Source organism: Myotis nattereri (genome assembly GCF_964212035.1).
Source record: "Myotis nattereri genome assembly, chromosome: 8".
Taxonomy (NCBI): Eukaryota; Metazoa; Chordata; class Mammalia; order Chiroptera; family Vespertilionidae; genus Myotis; species Myotis nattereri.
This window is the reverse complement of record NC_138083.1, coordinates 65,237,136-65,254,615: the sequence shown is the minus strand read 5'-3', so window position 1 is coordinate 65,254,615 and position 17,480 is coordinate 65,237,136. Positions and strand designations below refer to the sequence as shown.

Here is a 17,480-nt window from a genome sequence, read left to right as displayed (position 1 = left end):
CGATCAGAAACCGTTCAGTGTCCCATGTCATCGTGCGCTGGGAAGAGGGGCTCCTGCCAGACTTGATACACTGCCCCGTCAGGGCCTGCAGAGTCAGACGGGAGCTGCCTCCAGCAGGACCTTTGGTGCCATATCAGGAAGCCTGGCCCTGGAGTGGATAGCAGGCCTGGGAGGGAGGAGGAAGCTAGAAGGGCCAGTGCCATAAGCAGACTTCATGTTCTTTTAGCTCTCGGGTCGCTGTGTCAGGATAACTGTGCTTGTGTTTGCAGCTGCCTGGTGAGTGGAGCCAGGTATTTCTCCACAGCACAGGAATTCTGGATTGGGGAGCGGAAACCCTGCTTGGTGCCTGTGCTCTGAGACAGCCTGCAGGGGTCTATTAGAGAGCAGGTGCCGTGACCTCACAGCCTGCAGTGGTCTCACAGCCTGCAGTGGTCTATTAGAGAGCAGGTGCTGCGGTCTCACAGCCTGCAGTGGTCTCACAGCCTGCAGGGGTCTGTTAGAGAGCAGGTGCCATGGTCTCTCAGCCTGCAGTGGTCTCACAGCCTGCAGTGGTCTGTTAGAGAGCAGGTGCCATGGTCTCTCAGCCTGCAGTGGTCTCACAGCCTGCAGTGGTCTATTAGAGAGCTGGTGCCGTGGTCTCAGAGCCTGCAGTGGTCTCACAGCCTGCAAGGGTCTCACAGCCTGCAGTGGTCTCACAGCCTGCAGGGGTCTATTAGGGAGCTGGTGCTGTGGTCTCTCAGCTTGCAGTGGTCTCACAGCCTGCAGGGGTCTCACAGCCTGCAGTGGTCTCACAGCCTGCAGTGGTCTCACAATCTGCAGTGGTCTCACAGCCTGCAGTGGTCTCACAATCTGCAGTGGTCTCACAGCCTGCAGTGGTCTCACAATCTGCAGTGGTCTCACAGCCTGCAGGGGTCTGTTAGAGAGCTGGTGCTGTGGTCTCCTGTTTGGCTTCAGAGACCAAAATCCTGGAGGGAAGTGGATTGAGCAGTGGAATTTGTACATTTGCCACCCCAGCCCCTTACAGAGGGCACAGAGGTAGGATGTCAGAGGCTGCTCATGCACGTCCGGAGGGCCTGAGCAAGGGCCCCCAGGGGTGAAGATACCCCCTCATGCCTGAGCCTCAGCCTCTGCATCTGTGCGTTGACAGTAACAGCCCCCTCCCTGATGCCTTCAGGGGAGTCAGGAACTGAATGTGAGGTGCACCAGCAGGCAGCTCTCAACAGTAGGCCCAGGTTTCTCACTTCCCCAGCTTCTTTGGGGCAATTTGGCCCCAAGGATATAAAGGTAAATAAAATAATGATAGTTGACATTTGTAGTATTATAGTGCCTGGAGTTAGGCACTCCTTGAGCATTTTAACATATATAACGAATTAATACTAGTAGTCATTTACATGCATGTGCTTATTTAAGCATCACAACAACCCCTTGAGAGGACCCTCAGCCTCCCCCCTTTTTATGGGGGGAGCTTTGTCCCTGGAAGACCCCCTCACTAGCCCACTGCCCTTGGAAACACGAAGACCTTCCCAGGGCCCACACCTCACAGGTCTGGCCCCTGAGCCTGAGGCCTGGTGGTGGGTGGGGCATAGCCTTACCCAGACAGGAGAGTTTCCTGGGTCACCAATTAATTCCCTCTTCCTCCAGAAGGTCAGTTGCTGGCTGGTCAAGGGCAGGACACCACCCCCAGCAGTGGAGTGGTTATCAGAGTCACAGCTGGACCCTGGAGCACCAGGCTCTCCTTGGCTGAGATGCTGCCAGAGCCCAGCATGTGGGCAACTAAGGTGGTACCACAGCCAGAGAAGGAGCCGTTTTTTTCTGAGGAGGCAGGAAGTGGGTATGCCCTGCAGCGCTCTGCGTATGATGCCCTGCTGGGCAGTCCTCAGACTCTGCACTCCCTGATGGCTCAGTGTAAACAGTGACACATGCAGAACAGGGTCCAGGCCTGGCTGAGGGGCGGAAGTCCTGCCAGGAGAAGGTACAGAAAGGTACCGAGGTTAGCAAGCCCTGTTCTTGGCTCCCAGCTGGAGCATGAGGGAAGCTGACTGGTTGGTGGTGCCACTATGATGAGGCATGAACATGGCTTCCCCCAGGGGTCTTCCTGCCACCGCTGCCTCTCCCTGCTTGCGACCTAGGCTGCTGGGAGAAGAGGGCAGAGCCCCACTTCCCAATCCCTTCTGACCCAACCTTCTTTCCTGCCTCCTTAGGTGACCCCGCTCACAGCCTTGAAGTTTGCAGAGCTGACCTTGAAGGCTGGCATTCCCAAGGGCGTGATCAACATCCTCCCAGGATCTGGTAAGGGTGTGAATGGGGACATGGACATCTGGGGGATCCAGGGCTCCAGGCAGCTGGAGATACACTTGGTCAGAACAGGGCCTGCTGAATTATGTGCCCTGGCAGGTGAGCAGCCCAGTGCAGAGCCAGTGGGAAGGGGGAGGGGTGACCCTGGAGCCTAATTGAAAAGGGGATCTGAGGGTGAATAGGAATTAGCCACATTTGGGGACAAGGTTTATGCAGGGCTTGCGGTAAAGTGGAAGGCCGTGGGATAAGGGGCAAGCTAGTTTCCAAGCATTCCAAACAGGTGGGGTAGTGAATGCCTGGGTCTGCATACCTGGGCCCTCCACACCCCGTCTCGCCATGCCTGGGCCCTCCTGGCCAGGCTGCATCCCCAAGGAAGGCCTTTTGGAGTCTGTGATGCTGGAGCACCACCGCCCCCACAGCCAGGCCAGGCAATCCTTGGGTATCTGCTGGAGACCCTGTAAAAGCTGGAAATCTGGTTGCCTGCACCCTTGGGTGTCTACCTTGATAGGTTGAAAGCTACATGTGGACTGTATGAGTTTGCTTGGGCTGTCGTAACAAAGTGCCATAGACTGGGGGCCTTAAACAATAGGCATTGAGCCCTGGCTGAGTAGCTCAGTCGGTTAGAGCCTCGTCCTGATACACCAAGGTTGTAGGTTTGATCCCTGGTCAGGGCAGATACAAGAATCAATCAATGAATGTATGTATGAATAATTGGAACAACAAATCAATCTCTCTCTTTCAAAATCAATAAATTTAAAAATACACAGACATAGCTTTCTCATAGTTCTGGAGGCTAAAAGTCCAAGATCAAAGTGTGAGAAGGGTTGGTTCCTTCTGAGGCTTCTCAGGACCTTTCCGCTGCGTGTGCCTGTCTAAGCTGCTCTTGTAGGGACACCAGTCGGATTGTGTTGGGCATCACAACCCTGATTGGATTGGTTGATGACCTCATTTTACCTTGATTGCCTCTTTACAAAGCCTGTCTCCAAATACAGTCACATCTGAAAAACTGGGGGTCAGGGCTTCATCACATATTCCAACAGTAGGCAAAGGTAATGGCCACCATAGTGAGGAGGTATCTTCAGATCCAAAGATGAAGCAGGCCACTCCATAGATATAACAGAATTTACTGGAGGGTAATTTACTTATAGAAAGGTTGGGTCAGAGTGGAAGGGACGACCCAGCAACTCTGCACAGACCCGATAGTGTACTTTTTTATAGTATAACTCGGGCACTAAAAACTGACAAGCAGCGGTTCTCAACCTGTGGGTCGCGACCCTTTGGGGGTCGAACAACCCTTTCACAGGGGTCACCTAAGACCATCGGAAAACACATATATAATTGCATATTGTTTTTGTGATTAATCACTATGCTTTAATTATGTTTAACTTGTAACAATGAAAATACATCCTGCATATCAGATATTTACATTACGATTCATAACAGTAGCAAAATTACAATTTGAAGTAGCAACGAAAATAATTTTATGGCTGGGGGTCACCACAACATGAGGAACTGTATTAAAGGGCCGCGGCATCAGGAAGATTGAGAACCACTGGGCTAAAGGATGCAGTAGCACCTGGGGCCATACCTCCTCGTGGTCTTGTGATAGGTGATTGTTTATAATGGATGCTATTACCACTTTGATATTTATCTCAGTTGTCACACCATTCATGGCTGTTACTAACAAAGATATTTATGGCTACATTTAAGGAACACAGATAATCGTCTAGAAAGCTTTGGTATACTTTCTAAAGACAGTGAGGTTGGTCAAAGGCCACAGCATGAAGCTAAACAATGAAATGAAATCCAGGACACAGAGATGGAGTTGATTTTGTTCACATCTACATCTATCCAGTATGAATTTTGAGAAGATATAATTATGCCCTAACAGGGAGCAAGACCCAGAGAACCTCAGGAACCGTCAGTGCTAAGCACACAGAACATGGCCCAGAGTTCTGGCCTCGGGGTGGACGTGAGGGTAAAGGGGCTCATGCCTCTCCACCCCAGCACCTCGGAGACCACCCTGACTCCCTCCCTTCCCCTGCCTACTCCCATCCGCAGGCTCATTGGTTGGCCAGAGACTCTCAGACCATCCTGATGTGCGAAAAATTGGGTTCACAGGCTCCACGGAGGTGGGAAAGCACATCATGAAAAGGTAGGTGGTGGGGGTGTGTGGGAGAGGCCACCATGTGGCGCTGGTCCTGGCGTCTGGAACTGGACAGTGCTGTGTGTGAGCTCGATTCTGCTCCTCAGCCTCCATGTGCGTGCAGCGCCCACAGGCCAGGTCAACAGGCTCTGATTTCTAGTGTGTGGCACACTCTTGGCATGGCCGGTGGTAGCTGCTCGTGGTGCTCACTTGGATGGGTGGGATGCTGGAGCTCGGGTGGCTGCGGAGCGCCTGGGATAGAGCTGTCTTTCCCTGGGTCAGTTCTGAAGCCCTTGACCCCACAACTCCATGAGCCTCTCTGTGCCCCTCAGCCCTGCACAGGCCCTCTGAGAGCCAGCCTGGGCCGCGACCCCCTTCTCAAGTGGGCACCATGCTTGTACACAACATGCACTTTTGGGTCAGGAGCCACAGCCAATTGGCTGGTGGGTCATGTCTTTAGGGTCAGTAGAGGCTGATGTCGCAGCCTGTGATGCACCAGGCAGGGCTGGCTGTTCTGATTCATTTTGAGTGCAGCAGAGCAAGCCTTGGTATTGAAGAGAAGGACGGTGGAGAGAGCGAGGGACTGAAGGATGGACAGGCAGACAGACAGATGACAAAGCAGGGGAGGTAACTGCCAGTAGTAGTAGCAGCTCATTTACCTTTTCTGATTCTAAAGCTGGCCAGTCTCTTCATGTAGGTGACAGTCACGTCCAAATGCGCGTGTGAAAGTTCAGAGGGAGGACTCAGGAAATGTCCACTATGAGAACTCCAGGGATGAAGGGTTTGGTGAGCAGCATCCGTGGCTCTGTGGCTGCTGTCTTCCCGGGATCCTCTCCACGCCCCTGTGGCTGGTGCCTGAAACAGGGGCGTCCTCCTCCTGCAGTCAGTCCTGAGCGAGGAGCCCCCTGCCCTGTGTGATGCCTTGTTTTCCTCTGGCCCAGTCCACTGAGGACAGTATCAGTAGGTCCGTTTCATGTCCACTGAGGCAACAGGCACAGGACCCCCAGCTACTCCCTGTTGGCGCCCATCATTAAAAGCCCTACAGTACTACAGCTGCCCTAGGGAGGATGACTCTGTGTCTGATTTATTAGTTTGACATGGAACACCTAGTTCATGCTCAGACAAATGCCTGCCCACTCCAGCGGGCCTTAGGCTCAAGTGGATGGGATCAGACAAAGGCACCGTGGTGACGGGAGCTTGGGTTTTACATGGGGCTGTCAGGGCAGGCACCCTAAAAAGACGGCTTGGGAATAGAGGCCTGCAGGAAGTGAGAAATGAGCTTCAGGGACATCTGAAGAAGGAGTGACCAGAAGGGGGAGCAGTGAGAGCAAGGCCTGAGGTGGGTGTGGGCTCGGGTGTTGGAAGAGGAGGAAGCACAGTGGAAGCCAGTGAGTCAGGGCAGCAGCAAGGAGTAGTCGGCCAGGGAGGAGTGGGGAAGGTGCAGGTCCTGGTCTCCCATGGGGCTCCCTCTACCCCTCTGCTTGCTCTTCCAAGTGAAGCATGCTTTGGAGCTGCCCTTGGCCCCCTCTTCCTCGAGCCCTGCGTACCCATCTGCATGGACCCAACCCCACCTAAACTGTTTCTTTCAGCTGTGCCCTGAGCAATGTGAAGAAGGTGTCCCTGGAGCTCGGTGGGAAGTCACCCCTCATCATCTTTGCTGACTGTGACCTCAGCAAGGCTGTGCAGATGGTGAGGGCTGGCCTGTGGGGTGAGGGAGCGAATAGGGAGCAATGTGGGGAGGAGGCTTTCTCTGATTCTTCAGTCAAACTTACACATTTAACCTAAACTGTGGTGTCACCGCAAGCATAGACTGTGGCCGGAAGGGGTCTTGGGGACAAGGAATGACGTGTACCCTCTAAAGCCAATTTCCCAAGAAGTTTCATAGCTGTAAGGATAACGGGAATCAGCCTCCTGTGCTGGGGTCCAACACCAGAAGGTCCAGGGGTCCCCAAAGGTGTGGACGGAGTCGGCGAAGAAGGAATGACACGGAGACAGCGTTCAGTTGATCAGCAGCCTAGCCAGGATCTCTAGCCAGGATCTCCGGCCAAGTTCTGGTCTCGATCTCCAGAGAGGTTCTGCTCTGGATCTCCAGCGAAGTTCTGGTTAGGATCTCCAGCCAGGTTCTGTGTCCATGTTCTCTTGCTAGGTTCTCCAGGTTCTCCAGCCAGGTTCTGTAGCCATGTTCCCTCGCTAGGTTCTCCAGCCAGGTTCAGTCACCAGGTTCTAGTCAGGTTCTCTTGCCAATTTCTGTAGTCAGGTTCAGTCTAGGATCTTTTGCCATGTTCTCTCCAGCGAAGTTCTTCTGTCTGTAGGTTCTGTGTAGGTTCTGTCTTCTACGTTCTGTGTGTCTCTCTGTCTCTTGCTGTCTTGTTACATCTGTATTTATACCAGTTGATTCAATCCTATCAATCTCTATTACAAAGGTTAGGGCGTTTCTTATCTCCATTCCAGGGAGTAAAGATTATGTAGCTTAAGCATGATTGTTCATAGTTAAAGTGATTAATTACCCGCCTGGCACTTAGTTGAAGGGTTTTATTCCCTCCCTAACTTCAGGGGAAAATCCCTACTTGGGGAAACAACCTTTCTCAGAGACCTTGGTTAAAACACATAGTGCCAAGAAGGTGAGCAAACATATTAAGAACAGTATGCCATATATGCCAGGTCCTTTGAAACAGCAAGGATGGACCGGCTCCCGGCACTCCTGGATCGGGAAACACGCTGGAACCAGCGTGGCAACCTTTCCTGCCCCAGAAAAGCAAGGCAGAGCCCTGGGCCTGGGCACAGCCCTGCTGACAGCGATCCACCCCAGCCTTCGGCTGTGTCCACACTTGCCCAGCTCTGCCACAGACTCACTGGGCAGTCTTGGGCAAATTGCTTAACCTTCCTAGGCCTCTGTGGTCTCACGTGTACAATGGGAGGATAGTGGACCTTCCTCCTATGGCTGTTACAAGGATTAAACAAGCGGTTATGTCTGAAGGACTTAGGATGGCGGCCGCACGTGGCAGGGCCGTGCGTCAGTTCTTCTTACGTTAGTGTTGCCCCCTGTTATTGTTATGCCTCCGTCAGTCCCCTGGCTGAACAGTAAGGCCCCATTCAGCCAGGCACCCAGATATGCCCCCACCCCTATTGTACTATGGAGGGTGATGTGACACCCAGCACGGATACGGAAGGGAGCCCAGCCTCACCAGATGGAGAAACCAAGGGAGGCCAGTCCCTCAGCTCAAGATCTTGGCCCAGGATCTGGGGCAAGGCAGTCCCAGCTTTCAGGAGAGCCATGCAGCCAGCCTCTCGCCCCTCCCCTGGTCCCCCACATGGAGCTCCTCAGGTCCCCAAAGCAGGCTCCCCTGGGCCTGTGTGCACATTTATCCTGGACTCCTGCCAGGAGTTCCCTCAGGCTGGGCTGGCAACCCATCCCTTCCACGGTGGGCTGGCTGCCTGCCTTTGCCCACCCTCTGCTGCCCGCTCCGTGCTAACAGACTTTCCAGGCTCAACTCCAAGGGTGTGGGCTCTGACTCCCCTTGAGTCACCCCAGGGAGCCCATCCAGTGTGCAGGGTCCCCAGGCTCACTCCACTTCGCTTCCTCTTCTCCTCCACTCTCTGCAACATGGACACAGGCCTTGTCCCCCAGGGCAGGTCACCCTTTGCCTCTCCTCTCAGGTGACTGAGGAATGGGTACAGTGCATGTGCCCAGCACTGGCTGGGCCTGGCCACCTCCGGAGGCCAGGACATGGGCATTCCTCCCCTTTCCTGTATGAAGCGGGTACCGGGGCCCAGTGGGAGTGGAGAGCCGGCACCCGTGGGAGCAGCTGTAATCCAGTATTCTTGTCTATGTGCCGAAGGGGATGAGCTCCGTCTTCTTCAACAAAGGCGAGAACTGCATTGCAGCGGGCCGGCTCTTCGTAGAGGACTCGATACACGACCAGTTTGTGCAGAAGGTGGTAAGTTCTGCCACTGGGCCTCAGCGGTGCTGGTGCATCGGGCAGTCACCTGGCTGCAGGGGCTGGGCCAGGTGGAGTTGGGCACCAGCCACCTGCAACAGGGGAGTTGTATCGAGTTTCACTGGATTTTATTATTTTAGAAACCCAGCAGCTGAGATTGACATAAACACAAAGGGTTTATCTTGGGCCAGGTCCCTAGCAGTGGAGCCTGAGCCAGGAATCCATGTGGCCTACCAAAGGTGAGCTCTCACACAAAGCCTGGGACATGCCAGGGTCCAGGAGGGAACGGGGACGGAGGACGTGGTCTCAGGTGGCGTCCAGCCTTGGCCTGACCCACAGACAGGAGATGTGGAGCACAAGTGACACCACGCAGGTGTGCCCCTGGGGTTGAGGGGCCAGGCTTTTGTCTCCTGTCAACAGCTGTTGACTGTGGCCTGTCCACCGGCTGGAGGAGGCAGCCCCTGTCAGCTCTGAGACCAGTCAGCAGCCACCTCTCACGGCCGCTGCGGAGGGGGTGCCCACAGTAAAGGGGATGGGTGGGGGCTGACAGCATCTCCTACCTTCTCACAGCATAGGTACAGAAAGGAGAATCACTCTTTCCCCGGCAGTGCTGTTGGAAAAGGCTGTGGGGAAGAGTGCGGGCTGGTGGCTCCGGGTCTCTGGTCCACCCGGATCCATTCAGGCCTAGCAGGGCGTGGGGACCTCTCGTTGGCTCAGCTTCAGCCAAGAGCCCCTCTGCCCTTCGTGTCATGGAGAGCAAAATCGAATCCCAGTGGATACAAAAGGGGATGCTGGGGGCACAGGCTCTATGTGCAGGTTTAAACAAACTGTGTTTAGGAAGCGAGGAAAAGAGAGAGTAGGCTGGAGAGAGGGTGGGACTGCTGTTAGGAAGGCGTTCCTGGAGAAGATCTTGAATACTTGGGTGAAAATGGGAAAGGCGGTGAAGAAAGGGACAGATTTTCTAAAAGGGAGTGTAACAGCTTTTGGGAGTGTAACGACTCCCAGACCTAGTAGCTGGAGATGACAGCTGCTCACGCAGCCCACGCTCCTGCGGGCTGGCAGCGCGGACACCAGCCCAGGTTCGCCGGAGCTTGTCACACATCTGCGGTGAGGTGCCAGGTCAGCGGGAGCACTTGGCGACCACGTTGGGTGGCTCATCCTTGTCCTTGCGGTCCTCTCTATTCTGCAGTTTGTGCTCGGGCACGGGCAGGGCCCATGGCAGGACTCCCGAGAGCGAGTGTGGAGCTCACTCAGGTCCACTGGGGGAGGGCAGGGCTCGGATTCCCAAATGCAGGGAGTGAGCTGCACATCCAGGAGACGCCGCAAGGTTGCTCTTGCTGTCCTGGGGAGACGGGAGCAGTTGGGTGGCCGGCCAGGCAGGAGCAAGCGAGGCCTTCTCCTGACTTGGGGACTCTTCAGGACCGTCAGAGGACCTAAGGGGCCCTGGCCGGAGGACAGGGGTTGGGGATTGAATGCCTCCTGCATCCTATTAGGCTGGGCTGGGGGTATGGAGCCTGCACAGGAGTGAAGTGGCCCTGGCTACAGAGGAGGAGCCAGTCGGGTCTTACCTCGAAGAGGCTACAGTTAGGGCAGAGATGTCCTTGCTCGGTCTTAGGAAACCCAGGAAGGAGCTGGAAAGTGGGTGATAATTACGGGAGGTGCTAACTCTAGCCTAGAGCCCTATCGGTGCTGCCCCTCCACCCCCACATGGTGGCTATGTTCACCTGAATTCCTTTTCTATCACAGCATCCCACACCCCGATCTTTTCTGTCTCTCCCCATCCCAGCCCCAGAATCGGCAAATACATCTGGTACACCCCTGAGGAGACCCAGGCCATCTCTAGGTAGCAAAGCCCAGACCTACTTGTATGTTGGCTTCCTGGAGAAGGGGGCCTTCAAGTTCGATTCTGAAGCAGGCAGAAGTGGGGGGTGAGCGGGGTGGACTCAAGGCCCAGAGTTCTGCATTCCACTCAGCGCCTGTCCCACCTTGTCACCAGGGCCTTGCGTATACTGGACTCCCGGGATAAGCCTTCCTTTAGCTTCTTAGTCCGTGAAGCTGGGTGCAGGACCAGTATAGAAACTGTGCTGCCCCAGCCCGGCCTCCCTCACTCACAGGCACACCTGCCTCTCTTTTCCATTCACCCATGTCCGTGCACAACTGTGTTTCCCCGTCCATCTGACACTGGGCTCAGGTCTCCTTGCACGTAGCATACATTTGAATTTCAGCCTGGAAGGCAGGCTGGGAACAAGAATATGGAATGTCCTAAGTGCCAGAAACCGGCGTGTGGACTTTCTTCAGGGGCCAATGGTTGGTCCTGAAAATGCAAACATGGGAAGGGGGTCAGTTACTGAGCAAAGTCAGAAACTGCAGCCGCTGAGTGAGACCTGACTGGGAGGACTTTCCGCAGGTAGAAGAGGTGAAGAAGATGAAGATTGGCAACCCTCTAGATCGGGACACCAACCATGGGCCGCAGAATCACCAAGCCCACCTTCGGAAGCTGATAGAGTACTGCCAGCGCGGCGTGAAGGAAGGGGCCACTCTGGTCTGCGGTGGGAATCAAGTCCCTCGGCCAGGTCAGTCAGAGCACTGCTGGCCCACTTGGGCAAACTGAGGCAGCAGGCAGCATGGCCTGTGGTTTCTTGCTCAGCTCTAGTAGGAGGTATGTGAAGGCCTGGTACCTGCACAATCAGACTCCCAGGTCTCAGGCCCCATCCAATCTCTTGGATGGGGTGGCCTTGGCTAGTTGGACACCTGCCAAACCAGGTGTGGGACTGGCAAGGGGAAGGCTGGTTTAATCTATATTGTAGTGGACTCTGACTTGCCACTAACATCACTGCATCCTTGGCATTCTTTCCTCCCGTGGGTTCCATGGCCCTGGAGTGCATGGTTTTCCCATCTTTGGCCATTACTTCTTGGCAGTTGCTCTTTGCTGGAAGCTCCCTCTTAAATGGAAGTAGATCCCCAAGTCTGTCCTGAGTTTGAAGCACTTCTCATGTTAGACACTTTCCCTAGAGGACCTCACTCTCAGCAATGGCTCGGATGCTCCCAAATATCTGTCTCCAGGTTCCTCCTCACTCAGGACGCCTGACCACCTGGACACCTCCCCTGCATGTCCCCCAGGCCCTTCAAACTCAAGGGTACCAAGTCCATCACATCATCACAGCGGCCCCAGACTCAACCTGACCCCAAACACACACACCAGTAATTCTAGAACCTTCCATTTGATTAAGTCAGCAGAGCCAGAGGGGCCGGAGCCACAGGTGTGGACTGTCTGCGCTGCTTCCCCTTAGACTGCCTGCTCCAGGGGCACAGGAGCCGGTGTCCCCTCTACATCGTTAGGTCCTTCGTGTCAGCACCGAGCTTACACCAAGCCTGAGTTAACTTGATGGAACGAAGGAGGGAAGGAAAGAATGAATTCATGACTCCTGTCTTTTCTTGACCTCCTACTCTTAATTAAATTAATTAAATGCTCTGAAGTCTAGACATCTGTCTGCTTCTCCTGTCTCCCTGCCACCATGAGGTCGACCCCCTGCATCTTGCTCAGCTCTTGCCTGGACCGTCACTGTGGCTTCCTCTGAGATCACTTGAACCCCGCTAATCCTTTACTTGTGCGGCTGCCAGCGGTCTGGTTGTGCCGTCCCAATGTTGGAACTCTTCCGCAGTGACCCCGTCTCCTGGAGAGCAAACTCCAACTTCTCAGCTTCCCACCAAGAGCATCCTGATCTCTATCTAATTTGCTTGCCTTTGACCCATGCTCTGGCCATGCTTAACTCTCCTTTGAACACGTCTCACATTTTCTCTCTGTGCATTTGCCGCTTCTCTGCTTAGCAAACACCCCCCTGGTTTCCCCACCAGGGGAAACGTGGAAATACTGGTGAACGTATTTTCCAGCTTAAATGTCAGCCAGGCCCAGGCCATCGCTGTGCCACAGGCACTCCTGGGCACCTCAGACCTCAATAGTTTTATTGCCACTATCTACCGACCTCTTCCCCGCCCCCCAGTCTACTGGGAATTCCATGGGGCCAGAGCTCAGGGGTGGATGAAAGAAGGAGACATGAAAGCACTGTTCAAAGAGCAGGTTGGGGTGCAGCTTCCAGGAACCAAGAGCCCTGGGGAACCCTCACCACCACCACTGTCTGAACTGAAGGGCAAGAGGAGGGAGTGAATTCCTGGGACCTGGTTAGGGCAGAGCCTCGGGACAGGGGCTGCCTCCTAGTGGCCAAACCCAACTGGAAATTGGAGGATGAGAGAGCTCCCCACAGTAGCCCAGAGAAAGGAGCAGAAGGGATGGGAGAGGGACAGCAGCTGGCCAGCCCAGAGCTCCCAGCACCTGGTGGGCAAATACAGGCCACACCACAGGAGTCAAGATGTATTCATACATAACATAGTTTTTAAATGGTGACTAATGTTAAAATATATTTATAAATATATAAAATATGGAATATTTTTATTAACTGAATGACTTCTAAAGTTAATTTGTTTTAAAAACCAGAGACAGAAAATGTGAAGTCTGTTGATTTTTCCTAAGTCAGAATTAAATCTCAGTCTAGCAGGGTCTCAGCGGAGAAACAGTCAGAGAACGCATTTTTGCCATCGGAAATGGTTTTGTCCAGGCAGCCAGGGCCTGTAGGGTGGCAGTCTGGGTGGGAATACGTGGTGGATCCATGCTGACAGGAGAGCAGGAGGCTGTATCTTGGCCAAGAGCACTTAGCCTGCACCTGGGAGTCAGTGCCTACATCCAGGTGCCAGGCAGGAGAAGGGAGGCAGTCCTGGGAGTTCTTGCTCATCAGGACCTCCCTCCCCCACCATTTCACAGTGACCAATGGAGAGCCATCTGGGAGGCTGCACCAGCCAAAAACATCTGTATATATTTTCAGATTGAATATCACCAGAAAAACCCAAGTCTTTGTCAGAGTCTGGAGCTTCTGTGCTGGTCTTGGACAGACTTGGACCCCAATGTCAGCTTTATCATAGACCAACTCTTAGCCTCATTTTCCTCAGCAGCATTTAGTTGAAAGGGTTGTGAGGCTGAAGTGAGCTCACATGTCTGGGACAGGAAAGCCATGCACAGTGTGTGGCATCACCATACAGGTATCACACATGGCATTGCTGGAGTGGGATGTGCGTGTGGCTGGCGGGACCCAGCCTGGAGGGGAGAGGCTGCTGGAGGAGGGCCTCCCCATGCCGTGGGTCTCTGTCTCCCCCACAGGTTTCTTTTTCGAGCCAACCGTTTTCACGGACGTGGAGGACCACATGTTCATAGCCAAGGAAGAGTCCTTCGGGCCTGTCATGGTCATCTCTCGGTTTGCCGATGGGTAGGGAATCCTGCTTTTGTCTCTCAAGAGCCTGATGTTTTGCCACATGTTACGGGTTCTCCACATGAGCTTGTGGGAACTCAGGAGGGGAACTCAGACAGGTGGGGGGCTGTGGATGCAGCCCAGCTGCCTGCTGAGGCCAAGTCAACCACTGAGGTGAGGAGAGCCCCAGGGCACTGGCAGGGCTTTGGGTCCCCAAGTGAGCATTCCTCAGCCTTTGGATGTCTCTCCTGGTGTGTTTGGGCTGTGTCCTAATCATCTACTGCCGTGTACTAAACCACCCCAAGACAGTGGCTTGGAATAGCGACAGTTATTTATTTCACTCGTGAATCTGCAATCTGGTTAGGGGCTGAACGCCTCTGCTCTGTCCCAGGTTCGGGACTCAGTGGCGATACCTGGAGTGGTTGTCTTTGAGTGGGTCCGGCCTTCCTGAAGGCTCTCTCCCCCATGGCAGCCTCAGGGCCTCCCATACTGAAGCTGGGTGGATGTTTCAAGGCTTCCCAAGACCCATTGATCAGCCTCAGAAATCCTAAAACCTAATTTTCACTATGTTCTTTTGGCCCAGCAACTCACCAAGGCCAGCCTGGGTTGAAAGGGAGAGGGATTGGACTCTGTGGCCATATTTGAACTACCACACATTCTTTTTATGGACTGTTATTTTTCAGAGAAGAGCCTTTGGATAGATTACAAAATGACATCTCCTCCTAATGCACTATACTTTCAAAAAATTATAAAAATTACCATCACATTCTGATTGTATTAGAATAAGATGCCTTTCTGCCATCTACCGAGCAAATATTGTGCTAAATCTTCAAGGGACACCTGGACATGGCTCCCTGGGAGATACCCAATGCATGTGCACTTCCCTGTGTGGTGGGGGCCTCACCAGCCTCCTCCGGGCCCCTATCCCCCTGTCCGTAAAGTGAGGGGCTCACCCTTGGTGACCCAAAGGGTCCTTGTGCCCGACTGTGTGCAAATCCAACTCTGTCCTTCCTCTTCTCCTTAACTTTGTCCCCTTCTCTCTGCTGCCCTGTCTCCTCCACGTTTCTCCTCAGAAGGTCCTGAGTGGTGGGAAGTTTGGAGGGGGCCAGGCTCCCCTTGGGGGAGAGGATGCAGGTCTCCCTGAATCCCGTATCCAACGCTGTCCTCCAACCCTCCTTCACCAAGTTCTTTCTGGATGTTCCCTGCAGCGACATGGACACTGTGCTGTCTCGGGCCAATGCCACAGAATTTGGCCTGGCCTCTGGCGTCTTCACCAGGGACATCGGCAAGGCCCTGTACGTCAGTGACAAGCTGGAGGCAGGCACCGTGTTCATCAACACGTACAACAAGACCGACGTGGCCGCTCCCTTCGGAGGCTTCAAGCAGTCTGGATTTGGCAAAGACTTGGGTAACCTAACCCTAAACATCTGCTTTAAGCCACTTGGTGCCAGGCCCTGTCCCTGGGGGCAAGGGTGTAACATTGAAAGATGGTTGTTGACGCTCACTTCTTACTGGGAAGGGACAGCGATAATTCAGGCAGTAAACAAGATCCTTCTAGGAAGTGAGGGATGCTGGAAAGCAGACAAGTCAGAGTAATCCGGGCGAGGAGACTGGGAGGACAACTTTAGGCAGGGACCTTGGAGGGCCTGAGACCCCAGTGGTGGGAGGAGCCATAACGACCTGAGGATGTGCGTTCCTGGAAGAGGGGAGGCAGGTCCTGAGGGCATCAGCTTTGGTCCCAGAGCTGCAGAGAGAGGCTGGTGTGGGCGGGGTGGGGGTGGGCGGGGGGGGGGGGGAGTACGGCAGGAAGAGAGCAGGCCCAAGGGATAGGCAGGAGCCAGATCGAGGGACCCAGGGGCCTGCTTCAGACTGGCCTCAGGCTTCATCCTCAGAGAGAGGAGAAGCCACAGGGCCAAGTGTGCCCAGTGGTACAGTGTGAGTCCCTAGTATAGAGACAAGGTCATTCTAGGTGGCAAGCAGAATGCAAGCTGGGCCTGACCTGATGGGAAAGTGGAGTTCTGCTCCAGCACCCGCTCTCCCTGGGCTACTGTGTAACCTAGGGTGCGGCCCACTCCCCGATCCTGCCACTCCGGAAGCCAGCAGTTGGGGATCATAGCTCTGATGCCAAGCACTGTCTCAGAAGCCTCCAGCCCTTCCGGCCTCCCCTGCCCAGCTCAGGGTCTCCAGGGAGCTTCAGGCTGAGGCTGAAACCAAAGGGTAGTTACAATTTTATTTTTCCGTCCCTCCCTCTTTCAAACCCTGAGGAAGGCTCCAAGGGCTCTCATGAAAGGGCCCAGCAATACCCCCCAAGCCTGACTACAAATACTGTGCATGCAGAACCGGGTGCACGCGTGCACACACACGCATGCACATGCATGCTGATCACCTCTGCCCCCTCTGTCCTTGCCTCCCCTGGCCTACCTTCCTGGTGTCCTCCACAGAAATCCACGAGGACCATCATCCTCCACGGAGGCCACGGGTCCCCAGGATAGGATCTCTGTCACTTATAAGTCTGCCTCCTGCACCCCTAGACCTTCCTCCCACTGTCCCTGTGTCTTGTGCCGACAAACCAGCCCTTCCAAATAGCCTACCTGGGATGGGCCAGAGACCTCAATGGGCCTCAGCTGGTGGTGAGAACAGCGTGGGCAGCAGCATCAGGGAAGCTTGGCTTCTGGAGCGAGCGCCTTAGCAGGTGGGGGAATTGTCAGGCCTCTCATGCTGTGTGTGGGGCTGAAACACACCAGCCACATAGCTCAGCCAAGTTCCAGGGTCCCAGGGACCCTGTGAGGCACCCCTTCTCCCAGTCCCAATTTGATCTGGATTAGCTGGGAGGCATCAGTGGAGAGGCTGCACACCTGGGTAAAAGAAAGGCACCATGAGGGCCTCAGGGCTGCTCTGGAGCTGATAAGGCTCCCCCCGCCTCCACTTAGGCAGGTGGCTGGAGCTGGGGAAGTCTCTGGAACAGTGACCTCAGATTGGTTCTGTATTCTGATGCCTGTTGGGATACCCCCTCCCCCTCTCCCCCCCTGCACACACACACACACACACACACACACACACACACACACACACACTTACTAATGATGACCCCAGGTCTCGGTTTCTTACCTGAACCTGAGGCTGAGTCAGACCCCACTCACTTGCTGCAGGTTTTGTGAGATAATATGCGTGCAGGGGTACTCTGATGATGATGGTGCTGTTTTGCAGGAGAGGCGGCCCTGAATGAGTACCTGAGGGTCAAGACGGTTACCTTTGAGTACTGAAGAAAGGTCTCATGCGAAGAAGCCTCCGTCTCTTCCACAGCTTGACCTGCCTCCCCTGTCAGCCCGATTGTCCTTCTAGCCCCCTCCTGGGTATACAGCACCTCCACCCCAACTGGCTGGTGGAAGCCTGCTGCCTGCAACCCCTGTCCCTGTCTGGGACCCCATCTCCCCAACCCCAGTCCAATCAGAGCAACATTTGGCTACTGAGAAGGTGGCCCCAGGGCGAATAAATGTTCTGACCAGCAGCAGCCAGCACCTGTGTGACTTCCCTGCCCATCTGGGGGTGCCCTGGGGGGCCCCTGCAAATCCTGGCACACAGTGAGGCTTCCAGCCCCGGCAGAGCCAGTTGCTGAGGGGAGAGACAGAATTGAGAAATGGGTATGTGTCAGCTCCAGCCTCAGAAAGCAGGTGCTGAAGAGGAGTTAAGAGTTTGAGAGGCCTCACCCCAGACACCAAGGGGAGGAAACAGGAAGGGTTGAAGAAGCTCAGACTCTGATGCAGCAAATCCCGCCTGTGTGGGAGCCGCCCCAGGGCAGAGAGG

The 17,480-nt window shown here is 54.6% G+C and overlaps 1 protein-coding gene across 1 annotated transcript in view; it reads left to right on the top strand.

Annotated features, from left to right (window-relative positions):
• ALDH1L1 (aldehyde dehydrogenase 1 family member L1) overlaps positions 1-17,193 on the top strand; it is a gene marked incomplete at its 5' end in the record, with an annotated part of 39,220 nt that extends 22,027 nt beyond the window's left edge. Inside the window, 8 exons of the mRNA XM_081096556.1 lie at positions 2,202-2,289; positions 4,357-4,450; positions 6,031-6,130; positions 8,281-8,379; positions 10,787-10,952; positions 13,589-13,694; positions 14,885-15,084; positions 16,884-17,193. Of these exons, the coding sequence (XP_080952682.1) occupies positions 2,202-2,289; positions 4,357-4,450; positions 6,031-6,130; positions 8,281-8,379; positions 10,787-10,952; positions 13,589-13,694; positions 14,885-15,084; positions 16,884-16,939 (909 nt within the window). The 3' untranslated portion in view covers positions 16,940-17,193. The remainder of the gene's footprint in view (positions 1-2,201; positions 2,290-4,356; positions 4,451-6,030; positions 6,131-8,280; positions 8,380-10,786; positions 10,953-13,588; positions 13,695-14,884; positions 15,085-16,883) is intronic.
• Positions 17,194-17,480: the final 287 nt, after the last annotated feature.